The 20,332-nt window shown below is 47.1% G+C and overlaps 1 protein-coding gene across 1 annotated transcript in view; it reads left to right on the top strand.

Annotated features, from left to right (window-relative positions):
• Nucleotides 1–14,513: 14,513 nt before the first annotated feature.
• The window catches only part of mmp28 (matrix metallopeptidase 28), a 95,297-nt gene continuing 89,478 nt past the window's right edge, over nt 14,514–20,332 (top strand). Inside the window, exon 1 of the mRNA XM_080210505.1 lies at nt 14,514–14,682. Within this exon, the coding sequence (XP_080066631.1) occupies nt 14,542–14,682 (141 nt within the window). The 5' untranslated portion in view covers nt 14,514–14,541. The remainder of the gene's footprint in view (nt 14,683–20,332) is intronic.

A 20,332-nucleotide genomic window follows, 5' to 3' on the forward strand; every position in this document is an offset into this window, starting at 1 on the left:
CAGGAACGCCTCAGCAGCCTGCTATTAGTCAACTTTCTCCCAAAAATGCATCCTTGGGTCCGGTTACATGAATAAATGTAATCTTTCATTTGATCCAGCTAATTGATGCTACGATTAGCAAAGCATGTCCCAACTAGAATGATTGATGTTAAGTTAATAGGGTTAGCACGATAGGGGAATTTAGTTTGATCCCTTAACAATTAGTAGTGAAATGTTATCAGGAAGGTGCTTCAAAGAAACAATGGGGCGTTTGTAGCGTAAATATGAGTGTGGCCCGTTACTTGGAAATGTTACTTGGAGAGCCGGATCTGAAGCCACAGATGAGTGAAGGAGCAGAGAGACAGCTAAGATTTTAACTGTTAAAAACCAGTTTAAAATAAGTTTAAAGCACTTTGTTCTTTGTAGAACTGTTTAAAGCATTTATTTATTGTATTTACTGCTTTAAGAATTCTAAGGGAGTGGTTAGCAGGCAGTTGTGGTTCATCAGATTTAAATCAGCGCCAGGTTTAAAAGGAGGCCTGGTGTAGACAGCAGGCAGCGTCTGAGCGGGCAGCGGAGTGAGAGGGAAGCAGAGTGAGTTAATAGGGCTTAATATCAAAAAGGGCTGGAAAGAGAAAAGGCCAGGTGAGTTCGTTTGAAAAACAAAAAAACAAACAAAAACAAACAAAAAAAAATTTTTTCAAAACTACTACAGTAAATAATGGAAGGGCATGTGATGTGTGGTTTCTGTATGATGTGGGAACTGGTGGACCCTAGGGTTCATCCCAGTGACCATGTCTGCAGTAAGTGCAGGTTGCTGGAGGAGCTCCAGCTCAGGGTAAATGAGCTGGCCTCTGAGCTACAGACACTGAGGCTCATCAAGGGGAGAGAGGGTGCCATTGTCAATGGGGTGCAAGTGACATCCACCCCCCCTAGACTGGCTAACTCTAAGGGTCAGGGACAAGAGGGGGCTACTGGGAAGAGGAAGGTGGGTGAGGAGCGGAGGCCTCAGCCTCTTAATCTGCATAACAGGTTTGAGGTTCTTGCTTCCAATTTGGACGAGAACGAGGCAGGTGAGGTTGGTGAACAAGCTGCACACGGTACAGTGCTGCAGCAGGACATAGGCAAAGAGAAAAGGAAAAGGAACGTAGTAGTTATTGGGGATAGTGGGGTGAAGGGTATTGACACTGTCCTTTGTCACAATGACAAAGTGCACAGAAGGGTGTGTTGTCTGCCTGGTGCTCGGGTACGGGATGTCGCAGCTGGGCTGCAGAGGAACCTGGAGTGGGAGGGTGAGAATCCGGTCGTTGTGGTACATGTGGGTGCCGGCGACGTAAGCAAAATGCAGACTGAGGATCTGGGGAGGGAGTATGAAAAGCTTGGAATGGAATTAAGAAGTAGAACCGACAAGGTGGTTATCTCTGGGCTACTGCCTGAACCGTGTGCAGATGGGCGTAGGGTTGACAGGATTAAGGAAGTGAATGGGTGGCTCAGGGATTGGTGTGGGAGGAATGGGTTTGAATTTATGGGGCATTGGCACCAGTATTGGGGTAGGTGGGACCTTTTCGGGAGGGATGGGGTTGGTCTGAACCGTGCTGGGACCAGAGTGTTGGCAAATCGAGTAAAGAGGACTGTAGACAGGGCTTTAAACTAATTAGGGGGGGGGAGGGTGTGAGGGTAGGTGACCTTACGAGGTCTAAAGTTAAGGAAAGTGTACATGTAAGGGAAGAGGCCGAGGATGTCCCAATAATAGAGGGAGTAGGGGGCGTGAGTATAGTTGGTGGCGTTGCGACAAATAGGGTCCAGGTGAAGGCTGGGATGAAAGCACTTTATCTGAATGCACGAAGCATTCGGAATAAAGTGGATGAGCTGATGGCGCAGATCGACACAAATGGATACGATCTGGTGGCCATTACAGAGACGTGGCTGCAGGGTGACAGGGACTGGGAGCTGAATGTACAGGGCTATCAAGTGTTTAGGAAGGATAGGCAGGAGGGAAAAGGGGGAGGCGTAGCTCTGCTGATTAAGGATAGCATCACGGTGGTAGCAAGGGATGATATTGGAGCCAAGGAGCAGAGGGTGGAATCGTTGTGGGTGGAGATTAGGAACAGCAAAGGGAGGAAGACGCTGGTGGGTGTCGTCTATAGGCCCCCGAATAATGATCTGGAGGTGGGGCGGGCTGTTAACACGCAAATAAGTGCGGCGTGCAAGAATGGGACGGCAGTAGTTATGGGGGATTTCAATCTGCATATTGATTGGTTGACCCATGTTGGACGTGGGGGGCTCGAGGAAGAGTTCTTGGAATGCTGCCGGGATAGTTTCCTCGAACAGTGTGTGTTGGAGCCGACGAGGGAGCGAGCTATCTTGGATCTGGTGCTATGTAATGAGGCGGGTAGAATTAGGGACCTTGTGGTGAAGGATCCTCTTGGGGAGAGTGATCATTGTATGGTGGAGTTTCTGGTGCAGATGGAGGAGGAGAAAGTGGGTTCCCGGACACGCGTCCTTTGTTTGAATAGAGGGGAGTACGGTAGGATGAGAGAAGAATTGGCGAATGTGGACTGGGGGAGCGCGTTGGAGGGAGGGTCTGTTAAGGAGCAGTGGAGGATCTTTAAGGAGATCTTTCTTGGTGCTCAACGGAAATTTATTCCGATGGTCAAAAAGGACAGTAGGAGGAGAGGTAATAAGCCGTGGATAACAAAGGAGGTGAAAGAAAGTGTTAAACTAAAAGCGGAGGAATTTAGAGTAGCTAAGAGTAGTGGGCGAGAAGAGGATTGGGAGAGGTTTAAATGTCAACAAAGATTGACAAAGAAGTTGATAAGGAAGGGTAGGAGAAACTATGAAGCTGGGCTAGCGCTTAATATAAAAAAGAATAGCAAGAGTTTTTATAAATATATAAAAAGGAAGAGGCTGGCTAGGGTGAATGTTGGTCCTTTAGAGGATGAGAAAGGGGACCTAGTGGTAGGGGATGGGGATATGGCTAAGGTATTGAATAATTTTTTTGTTTCTGTCTTCACGGAGGAGGACGTGAATAATTTGCCGGGTGTTAGCGATAGAAAGGTGGTAGGACTGGAGGGTCTTAATGACATTACTGTTACTAGAAAGGCGGTGCTCGACAGACTGGAGGGGCTGATTGTGGACAAGTCCCCAGGACCGGATGGAATGCATCCGAGGGTTCTGAAAGAAATGGCGGAGGTGATAGTGGATGCTTTGGTGGTTATTTTCCAAACGTCGCTGGATTCCGGGGAAGTGCCGGATGATTGGAAAACAGCTAATGTTACGCCGTTGTTTAAGAAGGGTGCCAGGCAAAAGGCGGGGAATTATAGGCCGGTTAGTTTAACATCTGTGGTAGGTAAAATGTTAGAATCTGTCATCAAGGAGGAAATTGCGAGGCATCTTGAAGGGAATTGCTTGATAGAGCAGACGCAGCATGGTTTCATTAAAGGGAAGTCGTGTCTGACAAATTTACTGGAGTTCTATGAGGATGTGTCTAGGGCAGTGGATAGAGGAGAGCCGGTGGATGTGGTCTTTCTAGATTTTCAGAAGGCGTTTGACAAAGTGCCTCACAAGAGGTTATTGCAGAAGGTCGAGGGACATGGAGTTGGGGGTAAGGTGTTAGCATGGATAGAAGATTGGTTGTCAAATAGGAGGCAGAGAGTGGCGGTCAACGGGTGCTATTCGGATTGGCGGATGGTGACTAGTGGAGTGCCCCAGGGGTCGGTGCTGGGGCCTCAGCTTTTTACCATTTATATAGATGATCTGGAGGAGGGAACCGAGTGTAGAGTGTCGAAATTTGCTGATGACACCAAGATTGGGGGAACGGCAAATTGTGCGGAGGGTGTGGAGAGTCTGCAGAAGGATCTAGATAGGCTGGGCGAATGGGCCAGGAAATGGCAAATGGAATTTAATGTTGGCAAGTGTGAGGTGGTCCACTTTGGTAGGAAAAATGGTAGGAAGGACTATTACTTACGAGGCGAAAAACTGCAGCAGGCGACGATGCAGAGGGACCTCGGGGTCCTTGTGCATGAGTCGCAAAAACCCAGCTTGCAGGTGCAGCAGGTGGTCAGGAAGGCGAATGGGATGCTGGCCTTCATAGCGAAGGGGATTGAATATAAAAGTAGGGAGGTCTTGCTGCAGCTGTATAGGGCATTGGTGAGGCCGCAACTGGAGTACTGTGTGCATTTTTGGGCGCCGCACCTGCGCAAAGATATTTTGGCCTTGGAGGGAGTGCAGAGGAGGTTTACTAGGCTGATACCGGAGTCGAGGGGGTTGAGCTATGAGGAGAGGCTGAATAAACTGGGCTTGTACACGTTAGAGTTTAGAAGAATGAGAGGAGATCTCATTGAGACGTATAAGATGATGAATGGGATGGATAGGATAGAGGTGGAAAGACTCTTCCCGCTCAAAAAAGACAATAGGACTAGGGGGCACAGCCTCAAGATAAAAGGGGGGCGGTTTAGAACAGAGTTGAGGAGGAACTTCTTCACTCAAAGGGTGGTGAATCTCTGGAATTCTCTGCCCGTTGAAGTGGTGGAGGCTGCCTCGCTAAATATTTTTAAGACACGGGTTGATGGGTTTTTGATAGGAGAGGGGATTAAGGGTTATGGGGAGAGGGCGGGAAAGTGGAACTGAGCAGCGACAGATCAGCCATGATCTTATTGAATGGCAGGGCAGGCTCGAGGGGCTGGATGGCCTACTCCTGCTCCTATTTCTTATGTTCTTATGTTCTAAACCTCGGTCAGTTTCCCAGACAGACAGAGGCCAAAGTAATAGTTCATTACAGCAGGGGGTGTGGAGACGATAGGCATCTACAAACAATACACCGATATGGCCTGTGAGAAAGGCAGATGGATCTTGGAGGTTAACGATTAATTATTGGGAGTTAAATAAGATTACCCCACACAGCTCCCACAGTAGCCACAACCCCATCACCACGATAAGACAGGGAGCCCAGGCAAAGTTTTTCAAGGTGCTGGATATCAGTAATGGTTTCTGATCCATCCCTTTTAAATCGGTCCTGCCAGTACAAGTTTGTCTTTACCTTCCAGGGACAGCAATATACTTGGACTTGCCTGTGAAAGATGGGCGGGGAATTATGGAAACCCTGTGGTAGGCAAGTAGCTACTGGCCTAGAAAAGTTTTCTTGACCCAAGTGCTTGGTCCAATATGTAGATGATTTATTGTTACACTAATGCTAAAGAGGAGCATGTAACCTTGCTGGATGAATTACTCACATGATAGGTTGAGGGAGCTAGATCTCTTCTCCCTAGAGAGGCGACCTGATAGAGGTTTATAAGATGTTGAGAGGTATAGATAGGGTGGATTCTCAGAGGCTATTTCCCACGGCTGAAATGATCGCTACAAGAGGACACAGGTTTAAGGTGCTGGGAAGCAAGTACAGAGATGTTAAGGGTAAGTTTTTCACTCAGAGGGTGGGGAGTGAGTGGAATCGGCTGCCATCGGTGGTGGTAGAGGCAAACTCATAAGAACAGAAGAACATAAGAAATAGGAGCAGGCCATCTGGCCCTTTGAGCCTGCCCCGCCATTCAATAAGATCATGGCTGATCTGTCATGGCTCAGTTCCAGATTTCCGCCCTCTCCCCATAACCCTTAATCCCCTCGCTTATCAAAAACCCATCAACCCGCGTCTTAAATATATTTAGCGAGTTAGCCTCCACCACTTCAACGGGCAGAGAATTCCAGAGATTCACCACCCTTTGAGTGAAGAAGTTCCTCCTCAACTCCGTTCTAAACCGCCCCCCCCCCCCCCCCCTTTATCTTGAGGCTGTGCCCTCTAGTCCTACTGTCCTTTCTGAGCAGGAAGAGTCTCTCCACCTCTATCCTATCCATCCCATTCATCATCTTATACGTCTCAATGAGATCTCCCCTCATTCTTCTAAACTCTAACGAGTACAAGCCTAGTTTATTCAGCCTCTCCTGATAGCTCAACCCCCTCGACTCCGGTATCAGCCTAGTAAACCTCCTCTGCACTCCCTCCAAGGCCAAAATATCCTTGCGTAAGTGCGGCGCCCAAAACTGCACACAGTACTCCAGCTGCGGCCTCACCAATGCCCTATACAGCCGCAGCAAGACCTCCCTACTTTTATATTCAATCCCCCTCGCTATGAAGGCCAGCATCCCATTTGCCTTCCTGACCACCTGCTGCACCTGCAAGCTGGGTTTTTGCGACTCATGCACAAGGACCCCGAGGTCCCTCTGCACCGTCGCCTGCTGCAGTTTTTCGGCACATCAGTAATAGTCTTTCCTACCATTATTCCTACCAAAGTGGACCACCTCGCACTTGCCAACATTAAATTCCATTTGCCAGTTACTGGCCCATTCGCCCAGCCTATCTAGATCCTTCTGTAGACTCTCCACACCCTCCGCACAATTTGCTGTTCCACCAATCTTGGTGTCATCAGCAAATTTCGACACCGTACACTCGGTTCCCTCTTCCAGATCATCTATACAAATGGTAAAAAGCTGAGGCCCCAGCACCGACCCCTGGGGCACTCCACTAGTCACCAACCGCCAATCCGAATAGCACCTGTTGACCCCCACTCTCTGCCTCCTATTTGACAACCAGTCCTCTATCGACACTAACACCCTACGCCCAACTCCATGCCCCCTTACCTTCTGCAATAACCTCTTGTGAGGTACCTTGTCAAACGCCTTCTGAAAATCAAGAACGACCACATCCACCGGCTCTCCTCTATCCACCACCCTAGACATATCCTCATAGAACTCCAATAAATTCGTCAGACACGACTTCTCCTTGCCAAAACTGTGCTGCGTCTGCTCTATCAAGCAATTCCCCTCAAGATGCCTCGCTATTTCTCCTTGATGACGGATTCTAACATTTTACCTACAACAGACGTTAAACTAACCGGCCTATAATTTCCTGCCACCCTTCTTAAACAACGGCGTAACATTAGCCGTTTTCCAATCTTCCGGCACTTCCCCGGAATCCACCGCTGGGGTCTTTTAAAAGACTTCTGGATGAGGACATGGGATTGGGAGTTTTAGATAGTTCTATGGCCTGGTAAGTATGGATATGATCCGCGCAACTTGTGGGCCGAAGGGCCTGTTTGTGCTGCAGTGTTCTACGTTCTATGCTCCACTCGTTAAGTTGCAAAGTCAACCCGAAGAAAATTAAAGTTTTGCGACCCAAGGTCATATACCTCCGTACAGTGATTACCCATGGGAAGAGGGAGATTGGACTAAATTGATCAGTAGAAGCTCAGAGCCTGGACACAGACGTAACTTGGGTAGCTTTCCTGTCTGCAAACAATACACATCTCTTTAACCTGTGCTTAACGCTCTCTCCACTCACATTGTCTGTACCTTTAAGAATCAATTAACTGTAAAGACTCTCATTCCAATCATTATGCATGTAAATTGAGTTTGTGTCTTTGTGCCCTGTTTATGATCAGAACTCCCAGCCATCTGATGAAGGGATACGCTGTCCTGAAAGCTTGTGGCTTTTGCTACAAATAAAACTGTTTGGACTTTAAGCTGGTGTTGTGGGATTTCTTTCCAGCTTACAGGAGAGCAGGGAGATACTGATATCGTTTCAGGGAGGTGGTGAGACAGTATGGCGTGACACATTACTAATACCACATTCTGCATCAAACCAGACAGACCAGCCAGGGTGGGCCTCATTCAACTAATAGACATCCATAAGAAGAAGAGGGTGGACTTGAACGCCACTAATGAAAGAGTCTAGAGGAGTACCATGAGAAATATGACGTGAGCCTAAAACTCCTGCTGGAGGGGTTAACAGATTCGGATAAAATTGGCCACAGCCCACAGAAGCTTCGCCAAAGTAATACAGCAGGCCCGAGAGATGAAAAGGGGAATTAAAGAAATTAAAGTCACCTCCTAGTGGAATTATCTTTGGAACTGGGGCTCAAACATCCAAATCCACCCATTTGTTTGCATAATGTCAAACCTGATGGTATTACTGATTTTATTCACCCTGGTATATCTAATCATCCTCGCAGTCCAATTCAGCCAATGGAAAAAGAAGATCCCTGGAGGCAGGATGTAGGGTTTGCCCTTGAACCACGGTCCCCTCTAATTCAGGAGAGCAATGTTGACAGGAGACCTGCCATTTTGCGATTTTGTACTAACGAAGAGTTGGAAATCCTAATATTGAAATGTGCCTCAGATTTGCAAATACTTTATTGCAACATTTGTTTGAATGTTTTGGTTTGTAATTAGCTTATTGTAATAACGGTGTTTAGAACTTGTGGTTGTTTTGTATTTGTGGAGTGTTGCTGTCTGTAGCTTCTGGAATGTAAATATATGTTATTATTGTACGTACCAATAGAGTGACTGGGGAATTCCTGACAGATATTTGTCCTGAGTTTGAGATCCATCCCGCTTCGCGTTCAGGATCAACAGGAGGGAATGTGGCCAAATGTGGCACCTAAAATGGTGACTTAAAGCATTCTGGGACAATCAGGCAAGAACTGAAACAGCAGGGTACAGCCTAAAAGATGACTGAATACACAGGATATGGACCATCTCCAGGACAAAGGGGACTTTCTGGTCAAACTGGGTTATTTACCAGACATAAGAGCACCTTAACCCGTTATCTGAGAGGGAAGTATGTGTCCTACGTGCCCCCAGCACCTACAGACGTGGTTATTGGAGATACATCCAGAGATTGGTGCGGCAGCACCCGATTGGACTTTTATCGATCAGGGTGAACAAGTCCTGATTGGCAATGGCCAAAAGGGGCACGAAAACCAATGGGTATAAATGGTGCTGTGCAACCAAGAATCTCTGTCTCTGACCCCGAGCTACAACAATGGTGACATCGCCAGCAATGACCAGCACGAGGAGAGCCACCACACCCAAGAAGGAAGGGAGACCAGAGCCAGAATGTCAGACCAAACCAAAGGACCAGACTACGCAAAGGACTACAGAGACCAGTGCACAGATAAAGGCCAATATCTGCCTGGGTACTTGCCAGTCATGCAAAGTTAAGTCAAGGTCTAGTATTGGACTTGAACTTTAATATTTCTGTAAGATAACCTACTGTTGGTTGGATGATTATTGATGGTGTGTTTAAATATTGTTGTACAACAAGAAGTCTACTTGCATTTCTTTGTCCACTGTATAAAGGTTAAGACAGACTGCATGGCAGGCACAACAGTCTTTAGTTATATTAATTGGGTGGCACGGTAGCACAGTGGTTAGCACTGCTGCTTCACAGCTCCAGAGACTTGTGTTCGATTCCTGGCTTGGGTCCCTGTCTGTGTGGAGTTTACATCTTCTCCTCATGTCTGCGCGGGTTTCCTCCAGGTGCTTCCCGAATCTGTTTTCTCTGGTGATAGTGATTAGTTTAAGTTCCTCCCTCCCTTGTTACCTCTTGAGTTTCTACTATTCTTGGGGTTTTTTTGTGTCTATGGTGAAGTCAGGTACAAAGGACAAGTTCAAAGTCTCTGCATTATTATTTCCCCAGTCTGATCCTTTAAGGGACTAATTCTCACTTTAGCTACTCTTTTCCTTTTTATATTGATTAATTTTTACCATCCATTTTAAATTTTCTTGCTATCTTTCTCTCATATTTTAATTTTGTCCTCTTAATTTTTTAGTCATCTTTTGATGACTAAAAATATCATCTGACCTCCAGCTAATCTTTGCAACATTGTATGTATTTTCTTTCAGTTTGATAACTTCTTTAGGTGGACTTGGATGGTCTACCCTTCTCGGAAAAGCTTTCTTTCTTATTGGGATATATTTTTGTTGAGAATTATGAAATACCTCCTTAAAATGTCTGCCATCTCGACCATCTTACCTTTTAACCTTTCTCCCAGGCCATTTTAGCTAACTCTGTCTTCAAACAATTGTAAATGACTTTATTTAAATTAAGGACACTAATTTCAGAGCCATCTTTTTCCCCTCAAATCGAATGTGATATTTTATCGTGTTATGATCACTCTTACCCAGAGGTTCCTTTAACTTTGCATCTGTGGAGAGAGAAACACAGTTAACTTTTTGAGTCCATTAACCCTTCTTATCTAGCATTTTCTGTTTTTTATTTGTTTTCCAGCATCAATAATATTTTGTTTTTATTCCAGAACATACTGTTTTAAGAAACTGTTCCAACACCCTCTGAACTCATTGACAAGGCTATCTTTGTCAATATGATTTGTCAAATCTATATGAAGATTGGAATCATCCAGAATTATTATAGTACCTTTCTTACAAGCCCCCATTATTTATTGATTGATAGTCTGCCTGACAGCGCAAGTCCTGTTGGGGAACTTATAAATTACTCCCACCAGTGACTTCTTTCCTTTACTATTTTTTTTGTCTTTACCCAACTGATTCTATATTTTTAATCCACTGAACCAGGATCATTTCTCACCACAGTACTGATCTCATATTTTGTGAACGGTGCTACCCTGCCCCCCCCCCCCCCAACTCCTTTTTTTTTATATCCTTCCAAAACATCAAACACCGTTTTAAAGATTCAGATCCCAGCAGTGGTCACTTTACAACCATATCACTGTAATGGCTATCATTTATTTCGATTTGTGCTATCAATTCATCTGTTTTGTTATGGATGCTGCGTGCATTCAGCTAAATGGCCTCAATTCTATCTTTTTAACCATTTTTCCTCCCATAACCCTATTTGCTGGCCCACTCCTATGTTTGCATGCTCTGATTCTTCCTGTTACACTCTGGTTATCATGAAGCACCCTGTAACTTTGTAACTTTCCAAAGCTCAGCTCAAGTGATCTCTCTTTCTCATGCTACCGTCCTCCCCACCCCCACCTCCCCCAGCCTCCTATTTAACTTAGGGCCCTTTCTACAGTCACAGTTCACCAAGCCACTGGTCCCAGGGTGGTGCAGGCAAAAGCCATCGCAGCAGCGTTGCTCCTTCTGTCTGCACGTTCTCCCCATGTCGGCGTGGGTTTCCTCCCACGGTCCAAAGATGTGTGGGTCAGGTTGATAGGTCATGCTAGATTGCCCCTTATTGCCAGGAATATTAGCAGGGTAAATATGTGGGATTACAAGGATAGGGCATGGGTGAGATTGTTGTCAGTGCAGGTTTGATGGGCTGAATGGCCTCTTCCTACATTGTAAGGATTCTATGCTTCTTCTGTCCCTAGTGCAGTAACAGGAATCAAAACCCATTTCTCCCAAACCAATCTTTGAGTCAAAGAGATTTACAGCATGGATACAGGCCCTTCGGCCCAACTTATCCATGCTGCCCTTTTGTTTTAAACCCCTAAACTAATCCCAATTGCCCGCATTTGGCCCATATCCCTCTACAAACATCTTACCCATGTAACTGTCTAAACGTTTTTTAAAAGACAAATTGTACCCGCCTTTATCACTACCTCTGGCAGCTTGTTTCAGAGACTCAGCACCTGCTGTGTGAGGAAAATTGTCCCTCTGCACCCTTTTGTATCTCTCCCCTCTCACCTTAAACCTACGCTGTCTAGTTTTAGACTCCCCTATCTTTGGGAAAAGATATTGACTATCTAGCTGATCTGTACTCCTCATTCAGGCATTTAATTTTCTAATTTCACTTACCCTCTGCCAATTTGCATGTGCCTGAGGTAGTAATCCAGTGAGCATTAGCTCCTGAGCGGGCAGACGGGACCTCAGTTTAATACCTCATCTGAAAAACCAGTGCTAGGTAGTGGGGACTTGAACCCATAACCTGCTGACTCAAGGCAAGACTGAGAGTAGCTGATGAATGCCTGACAGACAGTGCAAGATCTATAATGTGACTCTATAGCGCACTCTGTAGTAGGAAGCGTGCAAATACTGAGAGCTGGGATTTCAGATCCAAATTTAAACTTTAATTCCAGTTCTCTGGCTATTTCATGGTCTAGAACCGGGCTACAGACATCTTCTGTCTGAAAAAGAAACAAAAGTCTGAGGTTACGTACTAACCGACTCAAGAACAGCTTCTTCCCTGCTGCCATCAGACTTTTGATTGGACCTACCTCACATTAAGTTGATCTTTCTCTACACCCTAACTATGACTGTAACTCTACATTCTGCGCCCTATTGTTTCTTTCTCTATGAATGGTATACTTTGTCTGTATAGTGCGTAAGAAATAATACTTTTCACTGTATACTAATGCATACTGTGGGTGGCACAGTGGTTAGCACAGCTGCCTCACAGTGCCAGGGTGCCAGGTTCAATTCCAGCCTTGGGGAGAATGTGCAAACTCCACATAGACAGTGACCCATGTCTGCATGGGTTTCCTGCAGGTGCTCTGGATTCCTCCCACAGTCCAAAGAGGTCAGGTTGATTGGCCATGCTAAATTGACCCTAGTGTCAGGGGGATTAGCAGTGTAAAGGCATGGGGTTATGGGGATAAGGTCTGGGTGGGATTGTGGCGGGTACAGGCTCAATGGGCTGAATGGCCTCCTCCTGTACTACAGGGAATCTATGATTCTACAGGTGGCAACAATAAATCAAAGCAGAGCCTTGGAATAAGGGGCAGGTCTTTTAGGATTGGGATGAGGAGAAATTTCTTCAACCAGAATCTTTGGAATTCTCTACCCCAGGATTGTCGAGGCTCAGTCTGAAATCAGTAGATTTCCAGATGCTAATATCATCAAGGGATGAGGGGATGGTGTGGAAAGATGGTGGGAAGGTAGACATTTGGTCACAATCTAGCAGACTTAAGGAGCTGAATGGTCTATCCCGGCTCCTGTGTTTCTAACACTGAAAACATGTTTCATAGAATCACTGCAGTGCACAAGGAGGCCATTTGGCCCATCAATTCTGCACTGACTTTCCGACATCTCACCCATGCCCACCCTATCCTATCCCTCTAACCCCATGTATTTAGCCCACCATCCCCCTAATCTACACATCTTTGGGCTGCTAAGGGACAATTTAGCTTGGAAGGTAACCGGAGCACCCAGAGGAAACCCACACAGACATGGGGGAAAAAGGTGCAAAACTCCACACAATCAGTCACCCAGGGCCGGAATCGAACCCGGCTCCCCGGTGCAGCACTGTTAACCACTGAGCAACCCCCCCCCGTTTGACAGGACTGCAATCAGAAAATAACTTGAGTCATATAAGGTGATAATGGGACAGGTTGGGATAAGTCTAAAAGGGAATTAGAAGGGAGGGCAACAGGTTTAAAGGAGAGGTAAAACCAGAGTGAAACAAAAACAGAAAGTGCTGGAAAATCTCAGCAGGTCTGACAGCATCTGTGAAGAGGGAATAGAGGCAATGGTTTGAGTCTGGAACTTGGCCAGCTCTGATGAAGGGTCATCCAGACTCGAAACGTTGGCTCTATTCTCTTCCTTTTCAATCTCAATTTATGATTTGGTTTAATGTATGAAGTATTGTGTCTGCATGATTCCCTCTAGGGTATTGGAATCACTAAGTTTTGCAAGAAACTACAAAAGGTCAATCCATCAGCCTCCCATCCAATGGTACTGTCTACGCTTCTTGCCGCCTCAGAAAAGCATAATCAAGAAACCCGGACATTCTCTCTTCCATCGGGAAAAACATACAAAAGTCTGAGGTCACGTACCAACTGATTCAAGAACAGCTTCTTCCCTGCTGCTGTCAGACTTTTGAATGGACCTACTCCCCGTTAACCTAATCTTTCTCAACACCCTAGCTATGACTGTAACACTACACCTGTGTTACACAGTAACACTAGGGTGGCACAGTAGCACGGTGGTTAGCACTGCTGCTTCACATCTCCAGGGACCTGGGTTTGATTCCCAGCTTGGCTCGCTGTCTGTACGGAGTTTGCACATTCTCCTGGTGTCCGCGTGGGTTTCCTCCCACAGTCCAAAGATGTGCGGGTTAGATTGATTGGTCGTGCTAAATTGCCCCTTAGTGTCCAGAGAGGCGTAGGTTAGAGGAATTAGTGGGCGGATGTGGGGGTGGGGCCTGGGTGGGATTGTGCAGACTCGATGGGCTGAGTGGCCTCCTTCTGCACTGTCGGGTTTCTATGGTTTACATTCTGCACTCTTTGCTTTCCTTCTCTAGGAACGGTATGCCTTGTCTACCTACATAGCACGCAAGAAACAATACTTTGCAGTGTACGTTAGTACACGTGACAGTAATAAAACAAAACTTATTTTTTAAGACGAATATGATTGTGTAAGCACAAGGCCAAAAGTGCAGCCGCCTCACATCACAATGTGCGGTATAACTGCGGTCTGAATGAGTTGGATGCTGTTGTCAGACACACAGCCAGACAGGAGCATTGCCCTTTTAAAAGCAGGCTGGGGCGGTTACTTCTGGTGCCCGTTAACAGCAGTCTGATGGGTGGTGCTAATGACTGCTCTTGGCTCACAGCCTCTGTGATTACAGTCTCCCTGCAGCCAAAACACACACACACACACCCTGGCATTCCGAATGCTTATATAGTCAGTCCCTGAGTTACTGTGCACAGAGAGAGGGCAGCATTCCCAGGTGTCTGTAACCTGTCCCTAAAGACAACATTGAAATGGTTACACTAAACCTCCCTCTTCAATAACTAACCCGGTTAGGAATAAAGCGAATCCTTCTCAGCTGATTTGATTGTGTGTTGGGGGGAGAGAAAACCCAGGATGATTGCGCAGGGTTCACTCCAGCGATGCCTAACTTTGGAAATACTTGCTGTCTTATTCACCTCCATCCCGTGCGCCCCAGTGGACCAGGACACCGAGCGGTCTGCAGCAGCGAGCAAAGATCTGTCACTAACATCAGTGGTAAGTCGCCCTCTCTCCTCTTCACTCCAATCCTGCCTGTCTTTCTCTCAGCCCATGGCATCTCCTGGCTGCCGGTGATCTGTGTGGTGATGTTTTAACAGAGTGGGAAGCAGCCTACCGGTTATCAATGTATTTATTTCAATAAAACTTCACCAAGATTCAGAGAGCAGTGGGGAGGTTGGGTCATTGCATTTCATCAGACTGAGTTAGACAGAGTTCTGATGGGTGGGGGTGGGGGGGTGGAGTGGGGGGTGGGTGGTGCGGTGGTACAAATAGCCAAGCTTAGCCAGATCAGCCATGAATCATGGGCTGGAGGGCTTGAATGATCTCCTCCTGTTCCTCACTCATATAGAATTCCTAAAGGGCAAAACAGGCCATTCAGCCCATCACCGACGCTCTGACAGAGTAACTTACCCAGGCCCTCTGCCCCATCTTATCCCCTACCCCATCTTATCCCCTACCCCAAACATTTACCCCCCCCCCCGCCAATCTTGGGAAACTAAAGGGCAATTTAACTTGGCCAATCCACCGAACCGGCACGTCTTTGGAGGAAGCCCACTCAGACATGGGGAGAATGTGCACAGTCACCCAAGGTCAGGATTGAACCCGGGCCCCTGGCGCTGTGAAGCAGCAGTGCTAACCGCTGTGCTACCGAGCTCTTTTGCTGCAGTTCCCCATCCCTGACAGCCCTGATCCTACAGCAGAGGAATTTGGGACTCTCTCATTGCAGGTGATACTTTCCTGCGGTGTGCCAGGGTTTGATATAGTAAAGGTAGCACATCTGCCAAGAGTACACACCTTAATCTGGAAAAGCTGCTATAAAACTGGCATCAGGCCGGCTATTCGTGGTTGTTGTACCTGGAGATTGGGGTTGGGACGGCATGGTGGCACAGTGGTTAGCACTGCTGTCTCACAGTGTCAGGGACCTGGGTTCAATTCCAGCCTTGGGTGACTGTGTGGAGTCTGCATTTCTCTCTGTGTCTGCGTGGGTTTTCTCAGGGTGCTCTGGTTTTCTCTCACAGATGTGGGTATGCCGGCGTTGGACTGGCGTAAACACAGTAAAAAGTCTGACAACACCAGGTTTTAGTCCAACCTATTTTGGACTAAAACCTGGTGTTGTCAGACTTTTTACTTTCTCTCACAGTCCAGAGATGTGTGGGTTAGGTGGATTGGCCACGCTAAATTGTCCCTTAGTGTCAGGGGAAACAAGCGAGGGTAAATGCATGGGGTTATGGGGATAGAGTCTGGGTGGAATTGAGGTCAATACAGACTTGATGGGCCGAATGGCCTCCTTCTGCACTATAGGAACCTATAATTTGGTGACCTTAGATCCCTTTGTACTGAGGACCCTACCCCAGTCAAAGTCAGTCCTGTTAAGGGAAGGTTAACTGAACAAAGAACAACACAGCTCGAGAAACAGGCCCTTTGGCCCAACGAGCCCACGCTGCTATCTCAAACATTTTGAGTCCCCTCTCCACCCATGACCCTTGTCTACTATTATGGCACTCCTAATCCTATGGGAGACTAATTTAGGGACAGTTTGTCACACCAATCAGCCTAAGAGCACATCTTTGGGGTGTGGGAGGAAACTGGAGCACCCGGAGAAAACCCACGCAAGCACGGGGGGAATGCGCAAACTCCCACAGACACCGGCCCAAATCCATGTATCTGCACAGCAAACAGTGATAGTTCTGTAACCGAACTCGCTCCCAATCCCAGTGCCTACTGAGCTATCGGTCTCATCCCCAACCCCCCTCCATATTAATATTAATTGCTGTGGTGTATCATCCTATATAGTGACAACCAACACTTCTGGGTGCTATACTGCTGCATTAGCTTTCCTCCCACAGGCAGGATGGACTGAGTTTAAATTATATTCCCAGCCTACTCTGCTCCACTACAAATATCATCCCATTTTCAGTCCATCTCTTATTGAAGATCTTGTAAGATGATTCACTTTAATAAACATTTCAGAGATGCTTTACTGGTGTCTTGGACACGAGAGAGAACAGGAGAGAGGGGGCTGAGGAACAACAGAGTACAAGGGTCTTGAACTCAGCCGAGAATGACAGATAAAATGATTGAATAATGCAGCACAGAAGGAGGCCATTTGGCCCATTGTGCCTGTGCTATCCCTTTGAAACATTATTCACTAGTCCCATTCCATTGCATTTTTCCCTGTTGCTCGCAAAGTTTTCTTTTCCCAGTGCATGCAACATAACACCGAGACATCTTGGAAAGTTTAGAGTGTGGAACCTAATTTGTACATTGCAGGCTCTGCACAGAGATGGCAAGTTCTGTGCAGTGATTGTGGGATGAGGTGTGTGTTAAACTTGGCCTGGGCTCGGGAGGGGAAATTCGGTCAGTTTTCCGAGTCCTAGAGGGAGGATGAGAGGGAGGGGGAGAGAGAGAGAGAGTGAGAATCTGACAGGGAGAGTGTGAGGGGAGACAGGGAGAGTCTGAGAAGGTGAGTGAAGGAGGGGGGGGAAGAGAGAGTGTGAGAGGCAGAGAGTGAAGGGGGAGGGAGAGAGTGTGTTTGAGGGACAGTGTGAGGGAGAGAAAGAATGTGAGGAGTGAGAGAGGGAGAGAGAGAGAACGTGTGTGTGTGTGGGGAGAGTGTGAGGGAGAGAAGGATAGTGTGGGGGAGAGAGAGAGTGTATATGTATGAGGGGAGATTGCAAGTGAGTGAGAGTGCAGGGGTAAAAGGGAGAGGGAGAGAGCATCAGGGAGAGGGTGAGAGTTTGAGGAGGGAGGAGAGTGTGAGGGAGTAGAAAGTGGGTGGGGTGTGAGAGGGTGTAGGGGTAAGAGAGTGTGGGAGGGGTGAGTGTGCAGGGGCAGATTGTGTCCATAAACCTGGCTCACTCCTGGGTTCAGGATTGTCACTCACCCACACCCACACACTCCTGACCACTGGGCGAGGGAGGGGGACTGAATGGGCAGCTCGAGTCTGGGAGGGGGTCGGAGACACACCTCTCTCTCCCCATTACACTCTAACACAGCTTGACTTCTTACTCATTGCCTTTTGCTCAGCAAGTTGTTACTGTTCATTCCTCAGAATTTGTGAAATTCATATTTAATGTTGTGTTGAACTTGATCTTTCTGAAATTTGCTTGTTGGTCCCTGGAACGAGAAACATTTTCCAAATGTGGTCCCCACGTGAAAAGATTGGACAAGCTTCAAGTGGGAGGCATTTTACTGACCTTCAGGCAGCCTGGGTACCCTCGCCCATGGAAACACTCACCACCGGGAGAACAAGAAAGCCTCATTCAATAATGACAGCTTTTACTTTTGGTTTTGAGGAGGTGATGGATTTTGATTAGCTTAAATTCACGATATGAATATTAGTTTTTACTCTGTGTCACTCCCTGGTTCACTGGCGTGGATCACACTGGCCTCTTGTGGTATCACATTGCTGTTTCCACTCTTCGTGTGGAATGTCCCTTCATCAATGGAAGATGTCAGGAATATAGAAATTGGGTAGGAATCTTCATTAGAAGTTTGCCCTTTCACCTCTGTCACATCACCAGGTCTGTGGCATGGCCAGGGAACACTAAGGACTGGAATTCACCGACCTAACCCGCGGCTGGAATTCTCCAGTCCCGCTGCAGTGAATGGAGATTTGGCTGAGAGCCAGATTCTCCATTCTCGCTTGCAGGGGTGTGAACGGCCAGAGAATTCCAGTCTTAATAAGTTCCTTGAAGGGCGACACGGTAGTTAGTGCTGCTGCCTCACAGTTCCAGGGACCTGGGTTCGATTCCCGGCTCGGGTCACTGTCTGAGTGGAGTTTGCACATTCCCCCCGTGTCTGTGTGGGTTTCCTCCGGGTGCTCCGGCTTCCCCCCATACATTCCCAAAGATGTGCGGGATGGGTTGATCGGCTGTGCTAAATTACCTATTAGTGTCCTGGGATGCATCGGTTAGAGGGATGAGCAGGGTAAATATGTGGATTAACAGGGAGCCTGGGTGGGATTGTTGTTGGTGTAACCTCAATGGGCTGAATAGCCTCCTTCTTCACCGTAGGGATTTTAAAACTCTATAAACGTAAAGAATGACAAATATTTGGCAGCAGTTCCATTTCGTGATTCAGTTGAAACCGGAGCCTGGGTCTTGCACTTTAGTGTTGTCTACATTATTACTGTTTTGTGACTGACTCGACAGCCAGTGAATTCCACATGCTTATTGGCCCAGACTGTGCCAAACTCCCCACGCTGACGTTCTGATGTGTACACCTAACAGGACAAAAGTTCAGCGGATCCTGTTACAGCCTCGCGTTGGTGGTGGTGAATATGGATTGGCACGATTGGGAACAGAAAGAGAGTCAAAGTGACCGTGGTTAGGTTAGGAGTGTGGTTAATGGCACCGCATAAATTCAATAAACAGTGGTGGGATGCTGGAAGTCAAAGAGAAAATGCTGAAAAACACTCAGCGGATGAGAGGCTTCCAGGGAGGGATGAGCTTTCCCTAGAGCTGGAAGATGTTTGAGATGAACAGCAGTTGAGTAAGGGAGAGGGCGGTTATCGTGGGACAATTATAGACCCAGAAAATACATCCAGAGGAGGTGTAAATGTCTCAATGTTCCTGTTAAGAATAATCCAGGTCCCAACACTTGCTTGTGGGATCTTGCTGAGTACAAAATGGCTGCTCAATTTCCTACATTGCAACAGTGGGACTGCTATAAAACCGCTTCATTGGCTATGAAGAGCTTTGGGACCTCCTGAGGTCACAAGGTGCTACATAAATGCAAGTTTGTCACAAGGCACTATATAAATGCAAGTATATGTGTGTGTGTGTGTGTGTGTGTGTGCGCGCGCGCGTTACGATGAGGACATGATTTGAGTTTGACCCTGGAACTCTTTGAGCCTTGTGCTAAATGGGGGTAAAATTCAGGTCATGGGGAGGGGGCTGGTTTCTTCCTGTTCTCCTTCAGTAACCCCAACAAGGGATTGATGGAAATTTTGAAAAAATATTGCATGAACAGCTGAGGTTAAAAGTCCAAAGCTATGCAGGTTAGGTGGATTGGCCATGCTAAATCGCCCCTTAGTGTCCAAAGGTGTACGATTTAGGTGGATTGGCCATGTAAAATTCACAGGGTCACGAGGATAGAGCAGAGGGAAGGGCTTGGGTAAAATATTCTTTTGGGCGTTTGGTGCAGGCTCGATGGGCCAAATGGCCTCCTTCTGCACTGTAGGGAATCCATGGTTAGATGATTATGACAGGAGGTTAGGAGACTCCTTTGGGCATGGCTGTCAAAGCCCGCCTGTGAATGATGGCTACTTGGGCAGGGTACCAGGAGGCGCCATGGCGCTGTTTGGCACACCAGCCATTCAGAAAATATTTGGTTGTGTGGGGAAGATCTTTCTGTTTGTTTTGTCGTGTTCTCAAATGTTTCCTGGCTGGGAGTTATTCACAGACAATTTGTACTGAAAACGGCCACCTTCAGACTGTGCACAGCCCATTTCTCCTGGAAAGGAGAACTCCCATCCACCATGGGAGGACTGACCAAGGCTGTGGTTTCAGTGGGGTGGAGGACTGTCTGTGTGCAGAGTGGATTTTAAGTGCCCTTTTCCTGCACTAACAGCAATCCCTGTGGTATCTAACAAGCCTGCAGCAGAACTGGCTACATTTATGACGAGGCTTAAATGCTGCAGAGT

The sequence above is a fragment of the Carcharhinus amblyrhynchos genome, chromosome 23 (genome assembly GCF_965287045.1).
Source record: "Carcharhinus amblyrhynchos chromosome 23, sCarAmb.v2.hapA, whole genome shotgun sequence".
Lineage (NCBI taxonomy): Eukaryota > Metazoa > Chordata > Chondrichthyes > Carcharhiniformes > Carcharhinidae > Carcharhinus > Carcharhinus amblyrhynchos.